Here is an 18,488-nt window from a genome sequence, read left to right as displayed (position 1 = left end):
AAGACAAAAACTTCCCCTGCTGCTGCCCGCGGTGCAGGCTGGGAGAGCCTTTCTGCTTAAGGTGGACCTGTAGAGGTAGTGCGGGAGCAGCAGGACACCCACTCTGCCAAACATAGGGCATACAGATCAGGATTAAAGGCTGTGAAATCACAATGTAGCCATACTGGGGAGCTTCCTGGTGTCCTGACTGCTGGACTGTAAAGACTCAGCATAAAAGCAGAATCTTTCTGCCTCCCCAGGACTGGAAACCACTGCAAGCCCCAGCACCAGATCCGCAGAGAGGGAAAGGAGGGACTTTGAGACCCCCAGGAATCAGCCGCACCCCCTCCTCTCCTGTTCATCTTTCTCAGCCTCTGAGCAGGAACAGGGAAATCTCCAGCCTGAATCCCTCCCCGCAGCTGCAGAATTCAGTGGGAAATGTCTGCCCTGCTCTCTGATCCGGTAAGAGATTCTTCTTTCTCCCCCTGTATACAGGACACCCGCACTTAAAGGGAAACTTTTCCCTGTGCAGCTCCTGCAGCCTCCCCTCCTCACAGCACAGGGCAGAGATCTTTACCTACAAGGGAAGGTTTGAGTTCTGCTCCCCCTGAGATCAGCAGGGTGGAGGGGGTGCATGCAGACTCTCTGTCTCACAGCCACACACACCTCCAGCCCCATTACTCTCCACTTTCTTGCCTTCAGAATGAACTCCTCAGCCTTCATCCCTCCCACCCTTTCTTCCACTCCTTCATCATTATCACCCCATGTGGGTTGATGCAGCCTCCTCCCTCCTGCTGAATCAGCCAACACTTGAGATTTCCAGGCAATCTGTAAAATACTGGAGATGTAAGAGGAGAGAGCTCTTGCCATGGTATGATCCAGTGAGCTTCAGCCAGGGGTACTTGTTAGCCTGTCAGAGGGCAAAGTCCCAGACCCCACTAGACAGCACAGGGGAAGTGTAGATAACACCACCCATCCCTGTCCCAACAAGCATTCACCTCACTTGGGAGAGACTGGGCTATAGCGAGATAGATTAAGAAAGCCACTTCTTCAGCATATATACTCAATGTCAAGCAGATCCCGACTGCCCTGCATGTACATTCTACGAGGGCACATGCATCCTCCTAGGGAGAAGCCTCATCAATCTCCCTGGTGAAAATCTGTAGAGTCGTGACCTGGCCATCCCTGCATTCCTTTGCCAAGCACTACAGGCTGGACGTTCAAGCAAAGGAGGAAGCGGCCTTCGAGGTTGGGGTACTGCCTCCCACCCTATATAAGAGGTGGCTTTGGTATCTCCCAAGATTAATGGACTGGTCTAGCAGATGATGAGGAAGGTTAAAGTATGCTTGCCTGATAAGTTTCTGTAATTGAGTTCAGTTAGACCAGTCCAGGCCCCCATCCAAGAATACAGGGGCCATAAGCAGCAGCAAGTCTCTTTCTTGCTTTCTCTCTCCCTCTACATTCCCTCTTCACCTTCCCCAGAGGAAGAGAAAACCTTGAGGGAAGGAAAAAAGGGGGTGGGGTGATGCACTGGGATTTGTTGTCCAATTGTTTTGACAGAAGACTACTACCAGAATCTGACGTCATAGAGGGGGAAGTGTCCTCTGTCTCTCTAGCAGCTGAGGTGTGAGGAAATCCCCAGAGTAATGGACTGGTCTAGCAGAACCCAAGGAAAGCAAATTCTCAGGGAAGCATCGTTGAACCAGATTTTCTGCTGAAATAAGTAAAGGTTATTAAGGAATGGGTTTTGGAATTGATTTGCATTAGACATAACTTGAGAATCTGGGGTGGGCTCCTGAGTGTGGACAGCTTACTGATATATTCTTCAATCTTTATGTGACGGGGGTTTCAGCCCATCACTTCTTCCTAAAGCACTTTTTCTAGGCTCGGGGTAGTAGGAGGAGTTAGAGAGTTTTTGACTACTCCCATGGCTTTAACCCCACCTTTTTGGGGGATAGGCTATCTTCTGGGAGTTTATAACTCCTGGGAGCATGCGTAGTGGTCAGAGGGTTAGGCGTAGCTGAGGGAGCTTGCGATCACTCCCAGGATCTCAAGAGAGTGGGTGAGTTGGCTGTAGAAGAAGGAAGGCGAGAGAGCCCTCCCGAATCTCAACTATCGAGAAGAGTTTGGTTTTGAAGATTTTTGGCTTTCTTGGTCTGAGGATCAGGATTTGGATATCTTTTTGTCCAAGTGACCAGTCAAGCTAGGGTGGAAAGAGAGGAAGAGTTAAGGACTTTGGACTAGAAGAACCCAGAGTCTCAACTCTGGACAAGTGTTGGATTTGCAGTTGAAGTTTGTGGGAACACAGCTGACCCTTTTTCTTGGACTTGAGGATGTATTTTTCCACTGGCTACTGGTACATGTTAGAGCTGCGCTCTAGTTATCCCACTCTCACTGGTGAGGATATTTGTTCCCTCAGGATAATGCTGCAATAGACGTGAGGAGGGAGATAACACCTAAGATGGAGAAACTGACAATAATATTCATCGCCATCATATTTCTGATGCTGTTTTTGGTATCGTGACTTGGAGCATCCTTTTTTAAGTTACAGGAAAGACTATTTTTATTTGAAACACCAAACTTGGACTCCTTTGGATGTCTTTGTTTTCCCTTCCTGGGTGTGCAAGGGATGAATGGACCCTGATGTGACTCAAAGGTTTTGTCTGAGGTGTTGATTTTGGTTCCCTTGCCTTTGATTTTCCCCTTCTGGCACCTTCAAGAGATTTTGAGGCCAGAGTATGAAGCTGCTCTGGTCGATTGCACCTAAGGCCCTGGAAGTTAATCTCCCCCCCCCCCCCCCCCAAATCCGGATAAAGCACCAAAACGGAGGACCATTTACATTTATTTCAAAACATCACCACAAACTGTCTTCAGTCGTATATACAGTTAATATTATTGCAATTCAGTTTTCTGGCTGTGCATGTTTCAGTTTTAAATAAAGACTGAAGAAAATATTAGTAAGCTCTCAAATGCTTGAAAGGGCTACAGGAGTCATGAAAGACTGGGAATCCCTGCTATAATCTACCGGAGAACTGATCTCACTGACAGAGGCCCTATAAGAAAGTTTAATGCACACACATTATAATGAAGCAGGAGGGAGAGGGGCTGAGGGTGTCTTGTTTGCTGTTCCAGGCATCGATCACATTCAGCGACGTCGCTGCTTATTTCTTGGAAGTGGAGTGGGGCATTCTGGGAGAATGGCAGAAGGAGCTGTACAAGAAGGTCATCAAGGAGATTCACGGCATCCTCACGTCACAGGGTAAATATGTCTTTTCTATCATCTACTTCCCATAGACACATTGCAAGATGGGTGCTGACATTTCATGCCATTTCCCAGGTCCTATGGGCATCTAAAATTTCGAACCTTATCCCAAGTCCAGCTCGAGCTGCTGTGACTCTCCAGAGCCCAGTAAAACACACCACTGCTGCTGGCCTGGCCAAAGATGCTGTGCGATATGATAAAACGTACGAGGTCCATATTCAAAAGCCATTTAGATGGATAACATAATAGTTATCCGTCTAAATGGCTTGCCTGGCTATATTTAGCTGGATACGAAGGGAACGTTCCGGGGGGTGGGTGAAAGGTGTTTCGGAGCGGCCCAGAGTTACCGCATAACTTAACCAATGCGGCTAACTCTGGTCAGCCTGTAGGGCTGTCCTAAAGTTAGCTGGTTAGACATATATTCAGCGGAAAATGGATTTCTATATGTTCAGCTGCTCTTGTATGAAGCCTATAGTTTGTCTGTCTCTCTTCTCTACAACCAAAGCTGGCACAGGAGAACAGGAAGGAGGATTTATCTCTGATTCCTTCAATTTCTCTGGAAGGGTTTGATGTGCTAGCTCTGTACAACATGCAGCACCTCCCGGTGGTAACTAGAATTCACAGGTCCCTCTCACTGGCTGACGTTATCTTTATGAGCCAGGACTTGTGTTTTTTCTTTTCGGATGATCCTAAGCCGAGAGCACCTCCTCACCTGCTTGTAGAGGAGATTGGCAGCTTCAGTGCCTCCACCTAGGAAGTCCTAAATAGGAATGACTGTACCAGAAATCCTCCAAGGGTTAATCTTCCTCAAATTGGAGCCTGCAGTGGTCTCTCTTCCACAAGCTTTGTCGATCAAATGTACCCCCAGTGGCCCATTATACACACAGGTCCCCCTCCATCAGAATAAGAAACCAGCGGATATACAAACACACATTTGCAATGTAATTCTTCTGTCCTTATTGGCAGGTTATTCAATTCTTAATCCTGATGTAATATTCAAGATTAAAAAGGAAGAGGAGAAATATTTCCCTCAACCCTGTGAGCGGGAGGGAAAAGAAACCATGAAGGACCCCCCCATTAGTAAGTAAATGTTCTGCATTTAAAGGGCTCTGCATTTTCACATCACATTTGGAGACCTAAAATCCCGTTCCTAATATAACATTAGCAGGTCCTGGGTGAGTGTATCACACATGTCTATTTTCTCATCCCAGGCCTTCCCATCGTAACGTCTGTGTTCTCACTGAGCGTTAAACAAGAGGAAGATCTGCCCTTCATGGACCCTCCTGAATCAGAGATTCCCCCTCCTGTAACAGGCGAGTATCAGATTCCTCCTGGATGCCTTCAGGAGTTCAGCGCAGAGGGAGCAAGAGGCTGTCATCCTCTCTCTTGTCCCTTTATCTGGTTCCCTACTTTGGATGGGTGAGGCTGCCTGAGGGACGTCTGACAGGGTTCTGGGCCTAAGACACTTGCAGAGGATGCCAGGGGGAGCCTGTCCCGTGAGCTAGGCTGGAATGGGGCAGATGCCAATCCTTGGTACTAATTCAGTGTCGATGCCAAGTTTCCCTCCCTGCCCCTCCCCCCAGACCTCTGCTCTAGCGACAGAGTCCTCGCAATACAGGGAGCAAGGGGATAAATCCTGGGCTCAGAATCCCATCCTGTCACATGGAAGTCCAAAGAGGACAGGGCCTGCGAGTGCAAGCTTGGCCTCCATGCTCACATTTTCCAGTTCATACCCAGATCAGTCCAGACCAGTGGATTTTTGCATCCCTACCAGCAGATGGATGCAGAGAACAAACCTTTGAGGCAATGCTACATATCTGAGAGGGCCACTTGTCTCCAGCAGATGGTAGAGGTGCAGCCCTGAAGTCTGACAACAAAGAAGAGAGAGGATTTTGTGTAGCTGAAGGTCAGAGATTGGACTGAGGCTCCCTGAGCTGTTAGGTACCTTTGTGGACCATCCCTCAGTTAGATCCGGGTGACTGGGGGGTTGGTAACCCCTGTCTGTCTGTAGCCCACTGCTTCCAGAGGCCCCGATAGCCTTTCGGGGGTGCCCGCCGATCCTCCAGGGACGTCGCCGGGCAGGAGACTGGAGGAGGAAAGTCAGCACAGTGAAGCCAGGTGCGCCCGTCCCGTCCCCCCGTGGAAGCGGTAGGGGGTAGGCTGTCCCGTCTTTACCAGGAATGGGCCAAGAGTACCCCGGATCAGTGGCTCCTGGAGGTGGTAAGAGACGGCTGCGCATGAGAATTTTCTCGCCCTGTCAAGGAGGCCTTTCTGCGGGTCTCGAAGCAAACGGGAAGCAGTAAAGGGGACTCTACAGAGGTAGCAAAATGTAGGCACTGGCTCATCAGTTGCTTGTTTGGGCGGAACGTCATCTCGAGGGAGTAGCGGTGTCTCGTGTCGCGGGCATGGACCGTGTGCAAACAGACAGCAGCCAGCCCCGAGGGAACGGGAGTTGTCTCTGGAGGCCTGGGATTGCCTATGTGCCAGGTGGGGTGTTCCCCCGGTTGGCTCTAATGGCAACGAGGACCAACTCAAAGGTGGTAAGATTTTTCAGTGGCAGGAGAGAGGTTGGGGCAGAAGGGCTGGATGCTCGTGGCTGACAGGAGTTTCCTCCTTGGCCACTCTTCAGTCGAGTCTTGCAGCGCATAGAGGGGCATCCAGGGAAGGTGGTTCTGGTGGCGCCAGAGTGGCTGCGTGGGCCGCGGTTCGCGGATCTGGTGTGTCTCACGATAGAGCCCTCAGGTTGGCTCACCATCCAGGGTCACGTCAGCAAGATCCCATATTTTCGGATCAGGAGGATCGCTTTTGTCTCGCGGCTTGGCTTTTGAGAGGCAGCGGTTGCGCCTGAGGGGATATTCGGAGCCAATCATTTCCACTTTGCTCCAGACTAGAAGGCCTTCTACCTCTATGGCGTACGTCAGGGTTGGAAGGTGTTTGAGTCTTGGAGCCTACGACAGCGTTTCTCACATTTTGGCCGTTTTGCAGCAGGGGTTGTCTAAGGGACTGGCTTATAGCTCTCTCCGCGTTTCAGGGTTCAGCCTTGGGTTGCCTTAAGAGCAGGTGGCGGGGAAGATCTTTGGATGTTGTGCGATTTCTGAAAGGGAGTCAAGCATTTACGGCCTCTGGTAAGGAAGTTGTGTCCGGACTGGAACCTCAACCTGGTGCTGCGAGGGCTCTGTGGGGGTCCTTTTAAGCCCTTAAGAGGAGCGTCACTGAAGGATCTGACGTTGAAGGCTGTTTTATGTTCACCAGGCGGATTTTGGGATCCCTTTCTGCAGATTGATAACAACAGAGGGATGCTGCAAACAGTTCCCTCCTTTCCTTTGAATCAGACAGTGGAACTTCGGGCTTTTCTGGCGTGGTCCAGGGAGTCTCCGCAGGGAGAGGGAGCTGCATCTTTTGGATGCATGCATGACCCCGTTGCATTATCTTAAGGTTACCAATACTTTCCAGCAGTCGGATCACCTCTTTGGGGTGTTCGGGGCTGCGAAGAAAGGAGAGAGAGCCTCAGAAGCCACTATCCTCTGGTTGGTTGAAGGAAACCATTTCCTCCGCTTAGATTTGTGAAGGTCGGACGGTTCCGCTAGGCTTGTGAGCACAGGTGGCCTCCTGGGCAGAGTGTCAGCCGGTGTCTCCGCAGGAGATGCGTAGGGGAGTGGCATGGTCAATGCTTCATACTGATTGGCTGGTCAGGCGCAGGAAGGTGCGACTTATGGTGAGTGTGTTCTGCGCGCGGGTCTTTTGGGGTCCTGCATAGTGTAGGGGGGCTTGGGTACATCCCACTGGTCTGGACTGACCTGGGTATGAACAGGAAAGGAAAATTTGGTTCTTACCTGCTGATGTTTGTTCCTGGAATACCGCAGATCAGTCCAGACACCCGGCCCTTTGCTGCCGAAAGACTGACTTTCCTGATGGTGGTTTTCACCTCCTATAAGAGATGTTTCAATCTGCACATAAGTTGGTCTTTTTTCAATGAAGTGTTGTCGAGTTTTCTGGAAGTATGAGAGGCTGCAGTTCAGGGGGGGGATTCCAGCCCTGAGTTTCCTGTTCACCCTGAAAAGACGGGAACGGGGTCTGCTCTTTGGCTTGGCTACAGGTCAATACCGAGGGACTGCAGGGGGCCCTCTCGGATATGTAGCAGTGCCTCCCTGCATTCATCTGCTGGTAGGGAGGCAAAACCCACTGGTCTGGACTGATCTGGGGTACTTCAGGAATGAAAATTAGCAGGTAAAAACCAATTGTCCTTTCCCTACCTGCCCTCCTGCCCCAGACCTCTGAAGGATGCCCCTTGCACTGCTAGAGCCACTGCTTGAAATGAGGGCAGGCAGGGAAAGGACAATTGGTTTTTAATGATGACATTAACGTATTTAATGCCCATTAATGTTTGTAGTAAGTGGTAATGGGATCTAGTGCTGCCAGGCGTGTGAGGAGGCCAAAAGGCCATTTGACACCGATTAGGATATCAACAATTCTGACAACCGCGTCCAAATATGCAATATAATGTAAATGTGTTTTCCTACAACAGGCTCCCCCAATGTGAAACCAGACATTTTAATTCGATTTCAGCAAGAGGAATTCAAGACTGAGCCCCAGGCATGTGAGGAAGGAGGAAGCCTGATGATCACAGACGCACGTGAGGAGCTGCACGGAGCAGGTGATGGCGCTCGCATTAAAGCTGGTGCTGGGATGAACCAAACGTTTCTCACACCAGGCCCAGCGAGACTGAGGCATTAAATCAAGGCCTCTGACTTCTCACCTCTGCTGGGTGGAGAATTTGTTTGTTCTGTTTCCATTATTTCTGCTTTTCTCCTTTCATGTTCAGCTCTCTCGCTCTCTTTTTTATTTTCATTGCTTTCTTCTCCCTTCCTCTCATTCTCCCCCTACAGCTGTTTCTCTTCTCATAAGCTTCAACTCCATGCCCGCTCGTCTTTACTCTTCTCTCTTTCTCTTGTTTTCTCCCTTCCTTCCCTTCATCGCCTGCTGTCTCTCCTCCCCTATCAGGTTTTCATCCTTCCTTCCATCCCTCACGATTTCTGACCTCTCTCAGTGCTGTCGGTGTCTTGGAGCCTTTCCTCCCTCCCAGCAGCTTGTGGTTTTATTTTCTGTGAGCCGGGCAGAGCTGGCAGGCAGGATGGGACTCACTGGGTGCAGCAGGAGAGAAGGTGGCAGAAAGGGCCACACTGGCACCAGAAGGAGGTGGGAGTGAGGCCGGATGGGTCACAGTGGAAGGAAGCACTAAAACCCCCAGTGAAATCAGTAAGAGTGAGGAAGACAGAATGTCTACCACTTTCAGAAGCAGGAAGGAGGGAGTTAGATTTCTGTAGTTAAAAAAACCCAGCATATTACCGTTTTTATCAGGAAGCTATGTGCATTCCCTTTCATAGCTACTGTTGGGAATCCCGGTGCCGACTTCTGCCTTCCTCCCCGGCAGCGCAGGGCAGGCCGCCCCCAGGCCCTGCAGCAACGCTCCTTCCATGTGGCCTCAGGCGCCGTCGGCTTCCTCCTCGCGTCCGACCCTCTAGGCGCACGCGGCATCTGCCACTTCTTAAAGGGGCCGCGGCGGGAAACCTCGGCCCGGCCCCCGAAGATGATGTCATCACTTAGGGCTATTTAAGCCCAGCTCACTGCACTGTTCTTTGCCTTGGCAATGGGTCTGCTCCTCGGAGTTCCAAGTTGCTGCGTTCCAGTCTTCCTGCGTTCCTGATTTCCTGCTCCTGTTCCCGTGGTTCCGCTCTCTGCTCGTGGTTCCTAGTCCTCGGATTGTCTTCTCGGTTCTGACTTCGGCCTGGCCTCCTTATTCTTCTGTCTGCTGCCCGTCCTGACCTTTGGCGTGTTCCTGGTTCCTGCTTGTCTTCTGGCCTGGTTCCTCATGCTGCATCTACGCTGCCTGCCCTGACTCCTGGACCGTCCTCGTTCATTCCGGACCTCCGCCAGCCTCGACCCGGACTGTCTACTCTGCTTCCTTCCGTGGATATCTCTGCGCCAGGAGACCCTCGCCTAAGACCTGCCGGCCCCAGCACCCAAGCGCTCAACCTGAGGGGAACGAGGGCTGGTATAGGTGAAGTTCCTGTGGGGTCTCCTGGTCCTGCACCGCCTCCCGGCTACGAGAGCCACCGAGGGTCTCCCCTCGGGATTTCCAGCTCAAGGGTCCACAGCGCTAACAGCTATAGAGGGTCATTAACTTCTTCCACCAGAAGCTCACGGCATTCCCATCATCTCAATTTTACACAAGTGATGCTTTTAAGTCACTATTCAAGACTGTTTAAAAAAAAAATGAAGCCATTCTGCCATTTTCTTACAGGCAGCCGAGGTTACAGTCCTGACCCCACAGTAGAGATCTTAAAAATGAAATTACCTTATGCCAATTATCATCTGGAGGGAGGAAAGGAGGAAACTGATACCAAGAGCAGTGTAAAAAGTATTCCTTTGCAAAAACTCTTATTTTGTGCTGTGGAGTTTTTCAAATTTTACATATAGAGGGTGAATCTTGGTTCTGGATTTCAGTTAAATTTGTATTATGAAGTCAGTAGAATGCAGTTGCTATGAGCTGACGGGTCTAAGGTTAAGGCCCAGTAGGAGATTCCAGAGTTCTTGGTGAGGGGAAATAACTGCAGAGAGTGAAGATCTGGACATAGTGAACAGAACCAGTAGGATGAGATCAGACATAGTCTATAGACCACTTGTAACAATCTAGAAGCAGCAGCACTTTCTGTTGTGTGTCATATGAAGCCTTAGCTGTAAAATTAATGGTCATACTCATTTTTATCCTACAGATGATGGACTGAGGAACGAAAGTGAAAGGCAGAATGTGTGTGATGGAGAACAGAGGAAGGAGTGGAAACACAACCTACAACGAAATAAAAGTACATACATGCCAGATAAACCTTTCAAATGTTCTGAATGTGATAAATGTTTCAATCGTAAATTTGTTCTAATCAACCATGAAAGAATTCACACGGGTGAGAAACCATTTAATTGTTCAGAATGTGATAAATGTTTCAGTCAGAAATCTGTTCTAAGAAGGCACGAAATAATTCACACCGGTAAGAAACCATTTAAATGTCTTGAATGTGATAAAACATTCAGACAGAAAAGCAATCTTCAAATGCACGAAATGACCCACAGATGCGAGAAACCATTTAAATGTTCTAATTGTGATAAATGTTTCAGGCGGAAAAATCTCCTTCGACTGCATGAATTGAACCACAAGAATGAAAAATTGTTTAAATGTTCTGAATGTGATAAATCTTTCAATCAGAATTTTTTTCTAAGAAACCACCAAAGAATTCACACTGGTGAGAAGCTTTTTAAATGTTATGAATGCGCTAAATGTTTCAGTTGGAAATCTGTTCTAAGAAGCCATGAAAGAATTCACACAGGTGAAAAAACATTTAAATGCTCTGAATGTGATAAGCGATTCACTCGGAAAAGCAAACTGCAACATCATGAAAATATCCACAGAAATGAGAAACCATTTAAATGTTCTAAATGTCTTAAATGTTTCAATCACAAATCTTTTTTAACAAACCATGAAAGAATTCATACCGGTGAAAAACCATTTAAGTGTGCCGAATGTGATAAATGTTTCAGTCAGAAAAGCCACCTGCAACGGCATGAAATGAACCACAGGAATGAGAAACCATTTAAATGCTCAGAATGCGAGAGATGTTTCACTCAGAAAAGCCAACTGCAACTGCATGAAATGAGCCATAGGAATGAGAAACCATTTAAATGTTCTGAATGTGATAAATGTTATAATCAGAACTCGAATCTTCAAAAGCACAAAAGGGTCCACTCAGGTGAGAAACCATTTAAATGTTCTGAATGTGAGAAAAGTTTCATTCAGAAATCTGATCTTAAAAGGCATGAAAGAATCCACATGGATTGAAGCTAGAAAACCAGATATTGTGGTAAAGGAGAAAAACCCAAGCATGGCATTGCTGATAGAGGTGTCATTATCGACGACTATTCTGTGGATCTTTAATTACCAGGGGAAGGAATCAGAAAGCAAGAAAATGTGACTGAGATATAGAAATTGTTCCATTTATATTGGGTGCCACTGGCCTGATTAGAATTTCCAAGCACACCTTGATCTGTTGCCTAAAAAAATGACATCCTTTGAACTTCAGAAAGAGGCTGTCTTTGTGAGAATGCAAGTACTAAGAAGAGCATAAGTAGTAAATTTGAGAAAGTGAGATCATTCGTAACATACCCTGCTTTTGAATTAGGTTCATCCCTGTGAAGGTATATGCAAAACTAACACATTTGGAGACTTGACAGGTACTTATGGCCTGGATTGGCCACTGTTGGAAACAGGAGGCTGGGCTTGATGGACCCTTGGTCTGACCCAGTATTTATTTATTTAATTATTTTCTATACCGACGTTCATGACAAGTCATATCACATCGGTTTACATCGAACAAGGGGCAATAACATGGGCAATAAATGGGTAATAACAAGGGTGAGTTACCTCGAACAAGGGTATTAACATGATGTATGTTATGGCATGTTCTTATCTGAAACTATTTAAATGTGATGTTTCCGTCAGAAATCTGATCTTTTGAACCACACTTCTTAAATTTATATCCTGAAAATCTTAAATTCGTGTTCTTCAATAATAAATTGAAAACAATAGCAGAAGCAAAAATTTAAAGAAAAATGGAGAGGCACCAAATTAAAATATTTAGAGAAAATCCAAAATGATTCTGCAGGGAATTGGGGAAAAACATTAGTATCATGAAAACACCAACAAAAGAAGAAACAGAACAGTTTTGGAGAGATTTGTATGAAGATCCTGTAGAGTATAACAACAAAGCAGAATGGCTGCCCAGCATACAAGGGAGTGTAGTACAGGCAAACATCAAAACTATGGAATGGCCTGAAGTTACAAAGACTGAGCTGGAAGCCAGGTTAAAATGAGCCCCAAATCAGAAGTACCCTGGCCCTGATGGAGTGCCCAACCTTTGGTTCAAATATTTGACCTCTCTCCTTGGTGGACTTGATTAATTGCAAAAACTAGTTGATCAGACAGCCAGAATTAACTCCACAATGGCTAATAACAGGAAGAGCACGGCTCCTGCCAAAGGGAGAGTCTAATAATGTCCCCATGCAAATTTACTCGTGGACCCTGATTTATGTGGACAGGGTGAGGTTTTTCGCTGCTTTACACACACACAAGTGCTATTTTTTACGTGTTCCACTTTTGAAAATTCAACTTTTAGATTGTAAGTCCGCTGAGGATAGGGAAATTTCTACAGTACATGAATGTAATTCACTTTCAAGTGCTGGAAAAACAGATTATAAATAAATAAAGGTAAAGGTGTGTCAGGCTCGAGTCCCTTCATTTAGGACCCACCTAATGCTGGTCACTTAGATTTTAGAAGAAGCGCGCTCGCGTCCGTGTGTGCGTGGTTTCTGGCGCACGTACATGGACGCGCCAATTTTATAAAATGCGCACAGATGTTCTAAAATCCATTGGCCGCGCACATATGTGCGCTGGATTTTATAATCTGCTCGCGCATGTGCGGGCGGCGAATTATAGTAAATTACATGCGGCGACGCATCGGGGCCTTCCCCAGTCCGCTCCAATTAAGGCGTGGACTGGGAGGGAACTTCCCTATCCCCCTACCTAAACTCCCTTCCTCTTCCCCTCTCCTCCTAACCCCTACCTAGGAACTTACCTTTTTTTTTGTTTTATTACTTACTGTTCCTCTGGAGCAGAAGTAATCGCCTGCCCCTTTGTCAGTGCCACAAGTTGCAGTGTTACTCGTTGCAAGGTTTTGTATTCTGGTCTGGCTTCTGAAAGTAATGTCCATACAAACTTGGTCCTTTGCAAGTCTTTTGCCCCAGTCATCAGTAATTGCAAGGGCTGTGTCTATTAAAATGCAGGAGATAAAAAAAAAAAAAAATCAGCTTAGTTGAGTAACTGTATAGCCTGGTGTTTCCTGCATCTGGGACTTCCTCCTTAGTTTCTTGCTACATATTTAGCACTCCCCCAGGCTGTGTTCTGTGCCAGGACTGGTCACTGCCCTTCCTTGTGTTGCCTCCGTCGGTCTCAGACGGCTTCACCCAACATTCCTCGCCTCTATTTCCGCCTTCTCCACCAGCCTCGGGAGAATGGCGTCCGTAGCATCTCCTTGCCGCACCCTCCGGCTTCCCAGGAGCGGCTCTGGCACGGCGTCCCGCCATGTTGACCTCCCGCCTCACGTCTTGTAGCAGTGTTGGCGCGAACCTCGGGAGTGTCCCCCTCGAGTGACGTCACTGCTTCCATATTCAAAAGGTTGCCCATTTGCTGACTCTCGCTGAGTTAGCAACAGATTGGATTCGCTCCGGTCTGAAGCTGCTCTGCCGCTTCTACTCTGCTGGAAGCCACCTTCACCCTCCGGGGTTCTACTAACCTGGGTACCCGCTCCTCGGGGGCCCTTTTTTCTTATTTCCAGGTGCCTATCCTATATGCAGGTACTCGCTCCTCGAGGGCCTGTGTGTCTATCCTGGTGCCTGCTATCAATCCTTCAACCTGCTGGAACACTGCCTTTCAGCTACAGAGAGTGAGTACAACTTCTCCCAGTCTGTCCATCTACAGCTCCTCGCTGCTCATCTGCATCGGGCCCTACACCTCCATTGTGGAACGGGTCTCCTCTGCCGAGGATTACAGACTGCTGCTATCTAATCTACTCTCTACTGCCACCTCTGGTGGACCACACTAGCCGTATAATAAAAGACATATTCTCTGTGTTTGTGCATCTGAGTCTAGCCCGGTGCTTCAGTTCCCTACTGGGCTCCTCCCTGTAGGAGATACCATCCCTGTTGCCCCTGAAAATCCACCAAACACCTCGATATCATAACACCTTGTCTCTCCCCAGACTGCTCCTCCTGCAGCTTTTCCTTTTCTACATCTGGATAGGCTACTAATGCTGTGCTACTGATTCATGCCTAATGGCTCTCTGCCAAAGACTAGACAGCAAAGGGAGCTGGGAAATGTAGTTCCCTGCATGGCCATCTTGTTTTATCTCTTATTTGTGGCAAAATCAACCCTTGTCTTATATTGAGGGCTACCAAATTGTTACGCAGTAACTATGGCAAATACTGGTGAAGCACCACAAGAGGTCCATATTCAGTAGGCCAATGAGCACCAAAATTATCCAGGTAAAGTTGCCTGCATAACTTTAACCAAATACAAACTTAGGAGTGAATTTTCAAATGAGTACCACATGTAAAAATAGCATATACACAAATAAACTGCATACAAGCAAGTACATGCTATTTTGTCAACATCAAGGATAAGCACATGTTTTCAGTTTCATGTGTACATTTTACCAGGGAGAAAAGGGGCAGTTTAAGGGCATTGTTATGGTTCCACCTGCTGCACAGCCTCCCTGCCACCAGGGGTCTTCAGCAAGACTGCTCCCTGCTGCACAAGTTACCTCATTACTGGTACCTGATACCTCAGTCCAAGCCCTACTTAACCCAGCCTGTCCAGTCCTTCAGAGCCTCTTCATTGAGTCACCTCAGCTCTCTGATGTGGCCAGCCTTGCCTTGTTGTTCTACCTTGCCTTGCAGCTTATCCATGCCGTCAACCTTGTCTTGCAGCTCACCTAGGCCTTCTGCCTTGCCTTGTGGACTACCTGGGCTTTCTGTCTTGCTGTATAACCTAGCTTGGCTTCCTGCCTTGCTTTGTGGCCTACCTTGGCTCTCCTGCCTTGCTCTATAGCCTTACAGGCTTCCTTGCCTTGCTCTGCAGCCTTATAAGCTCTCCCGCTTGGTGGCCTTCTGGGCCTACCTGTCCTGCCTTGTGCCCTTAGAGTCTATTAGGGTTATTTAGCCCTGTCAGGCATTTTTATTTTTTTTTTTTACTGTTGTGTGTCGTAGTTCTGTCCTTGTCCAGTCCTGCCCTTGTCTTGTTCAGTCCTTGTCCTGCCCAATCAGTTCAGTCACTTATCTGTTTCCCAGATCTTGCCCTTGTCCTTGGTTCAGCCTTTCCTGTATCTAGCCTCTGCCTGGACTTTAGCTCCCAGCCTGTAGACAGCTCCCAGTCCATGCCAGCTCCAGTCATGATGCTCTGCAGGAAACAAGTCCTACCGGTCCCCAGAACCCCAAGGGCTCAACCTGCTGGGGAGGGGGGCTGGTTAGGCAGAAGACCGGCTCCAGTCCTGCCTTGCCGTCCTGTACCATTACTGTGAGGGGGTGCTCCCTGACTCCAGCTTGCCAGCCCGTGACAGAATGAAGAGGCCAAACAACCCCCACAGAAGTGGGTGCAAGACTTATTGCCAGCCTGGTAAGCAAAGACAATTATTTTGTTATTCTGTTATATCCCCTGCTTAAGAACATAAGAAAATGCCATACTGGGTCAGACCAAGGGTCCATCAAGCCCAGCATCCTGTTTCCAACAGTGGCCAATCCAGGCCATAAGAACCTGGCAAGTGCCCAAAAACTAAGTCTATTCCATGTAACCATTGCTAATGGCAGTGGCTATTCTCTAAGTGAACTTAATAGCAGGTAATGGACTTCTCCTCCAAGAACTTATCCAATCCTTTTTTAAACACAGCTATACTAACTGCACTAACCACATCCTCTGGTAACAAATTCCAGAGTTTAATTGTGCGTTGAGTAAAAAAGAACTTTCTCCGATTAGTTTTAAATGTGCCCCATGCTAACTTCATGGAGTGCCCCCTAGTCTTTCTACTATCCGAAAGAGTAAATAACCGATTCACATCTACCCGTTCTAGACCTCTCATGATTTTAAACACCTCTATCATATCCCCCCTCTTCTTTCTTCTGTGTTCTTGAACTGACGCAGTCTGTTGGGGGTCGCACCAGATTTAACTAACTCATGCGCATCCTCCCCAGCGGCGGGCGCTATTTTAATGTATGGAAGTTCAATTAGTGGCCTCCAGATTGGAGTCCAGGCCAAGGCCTCAGTGGAGGGACCCGACCATCGGGCCCGAGCCCTAGCCTAGGCCCAGGCATCAGGACCCAACCTCTGGGTTGGGCCTGGGTCCAGGCTGAGGCCCAGGCATTGGGAACTGGCCTCAGGGCTGGGCTGCGGTGTCAGGCCTGGGACTGGGCCCTGGCGTCGGGCCCAGAATCTGATCTAGGCCAAGATCCAGGCATCGGGACCCAGCCTCCGGGCCGGGCCCTGATGTAGAGCCTAAGCCCAGGCTCCAGCTTAGGCTGAGGCCCAGCCATCGGGACCCAACCTCTGGGCCGGGCCCAGGGCTTGAGCTGAGGCCTAGGTGTCGGGACTCAGACTCTGGACCGCACCCTGAACCATGTGATTCAAAGAGCGATCCTTTGGCCTGAGAGAGAAGGAAAAAGAGGATGCACCAGAGGCATTGGAAAGCTGCCATCTCCTCCCTCTGAACAACCTAATCAGCGGGTGAGTGAGGGGATCTGGAAGATGCAGAGGGAGTGAATTGGCGATGCAGGGGAAAGGGAGGGGAACCACCTGGAATCAGTAAGGGGAAGACCAGAATGAACTGGGGATGGGGAGAAGGGACGAGTGAATTGGGGATGGGAAAGGGAAGGAAAGAAGTGAACTGGTGCTTATAGGGAAAGAGAGGAAGGGACAGAGAACTGAGGGTGGGGAAGGGAGTGAACTGATTGGGGGAATGAGAGGAACAGAGCGAACTGGGAATGGGGCAGAGAAGGGAGGAAGTGAACTGGGGATTGTGAGGAGAAGAAAGAGAGAGATGAGATGCAGGCAGGAGTGAACTAGTGCAAGTGAAGGGTTCATGGGGAGGGAATAAACCAAGGTTTGTGATAGGAAAGGAATCAGGATGAGTGAGGGGATTGGGTGGGGAGGGGAGAATGAAAGAGGGAGAGTGAGGGACTTTGGAAGGGGGAATAAGTGAAAGAGGGGATGGGGTGTGATTGGGGAAGGGCTGTGGCTTTCTTCCTTCTCCACCCAATCCCAATCTTCTTCTCCTCCACCCCTTCCCCAATATTCCCACCTTCCCATCCCTGAGCCTTCATTCCACTCCAGTCCTGACCCCTCTTTTCCTTATGCTCCCTGAATCCTCCATCCTCTCCTTCTGTCCGCCTCGATCCCTCCTCTCTCTACCGTTCCTGCCTAAAATTCTTTCTTCATTTCCCTCCTCTGCAGTCTCCTTTCTTCCTATTCCCAGATCCCTTCCCCCACCCCCTTCCTCCCTAGCCCCAATCACTAAAATTCATTTTTCCTCTAAGAATGAGCCAAAAATTAACTGGACACAGAAATGTCAGAAAATTACTTTACTAATACAAAAAAATATACATTATTTAAAATGCAAATACATGCAAAATTATGCAAAATTGCCACATAATTGCTGCAGAACTTTGAAAAATCTGCCATTTTAAACAGACTTGTTTTATTTGCTTTCTCTTGTCTGAGTTTCTAGCCCCCCACTCATTCTTTTTGTATAGCACAAAGGATCCGCTCAAACATCACTTTGAATGCCTGACAGTCAGGCTCATTGTTCATGCGCATTTAGAACGTAGCTCCTGAAGGAAGGGGGGGCATTTTCCCTGTCACTGTGCATAGAATGAGAGTAACTTGGAAATCCAGGGTCAGGAACCCCTGGTTCGGGACTGAAGGGCGGTGATTGTTGGGATGGCACATGGGCAGGGCTAAGCCCATTCACTTTTATGGGAGTGGGTGGGGAATTGTCAGGGCCTAGACAGGAAGTGAATGCTGATTTGCTGACACCATCCTTATCTCACCTGTCAATCAAATTGATTGATGGTGTACCCTTAGTACTACCACTCATGGCCATAACAACTTCTTCATTCTATAAGTTTCATGATCCATGTTTTTCTGGTGCAGCAATGTTATACTGTTTACACAAGATCCAGTGGATGAGCCGTGCTAGCCTGAATCTGCCTTTCTGTATACATGCCTTCTGACATTAGTACATCACAGCCAGAAAACAGATGCATAACAGTTTCTAGTTCTCTTTTACAGACTGTGCATGTCTGTTTTACCAGGTTTTTTTTACCCTAAGCTTGCTGTGAACCAACGTCTGTAGTTCACTGTTCTGCAATTTTTAATCTCTCATCTTTAGGTTTACATTCACCTCTCATTAGCCACTACTTTGTCAGGTTTTAGTTCCATTTGGGTCATTCCAAGATGTCACGGGATGCCTCTTGCACTAAACTATTTATCACATTAAGAACATTTAAATGGTTTCTCACATCTGGGGGTTGTTTCATGCTGCTGCAGGTAGCTTTTCTGACTGAAACATTTATCATATTCAGAATATTTAAATGGTTT

General features: G+C 48.0%; 1 protein-coding gene across 2 annotated transcripts; it reads left to right on the top strand.

Annotated features, from left to right (window-relative positions):
* The first annotated feature begins 2 nt into the window (after window positions 1-2).
* On the top strand, window positions 3-12,511 carry LOC115080193 (zinc finger protein OZF-like). Of its 2 annotated transcripts, XM_029584312.1 has the most exons (6): window positions 3-441; window positions 3,112-3,238; window positions 4,208-4,321; window positions 4,453-4,554; window positions 7,767-7,895; window positions 10,015-12,511. In XM_029584312.1, the coding sequence occupies exons 1-6, from the start codon at window positions 418-420 to the stop codon at window positions 11,127-11,129; spliced, it is 1,611 nt and encodes a 536-aa protein (XP_029440172.1). In that variant the 5' UTR covers window positions 3-417; the 3' UTR covers window positions 11,130-12,511. The 2 variants fall into 2 exon arrangements, with proteins under 2 accessions (XP_029440172.1, XP_029440173.1); XM_029584313.1 differs by lacking the exon at window positions 3,112-3,238.
* Window positions 12,512-18,488: the final 5,977 nt, after the last annotated feature.

The sequence above is a fragment of the Rhinatrema bivittatum genome, chromosome 19 (assembly GCF_901001135.1).
Source record: "Rhinatrema bivittatum chromosome 19, aRhiBiv1.1, whole genome shotgun sequence".
NCBI lineage: Eukaryota > Metazoa > Chordata > Amphibia > Gymnophiona > Rhinatrematidae > Rhinatrema > Rhinatrema bivittatum.
The sequence above is the reverse complement of the archived record's forward strand: the minus strand, read 5'-3'. Positions and strand labels throughout refer to the sequence as shown.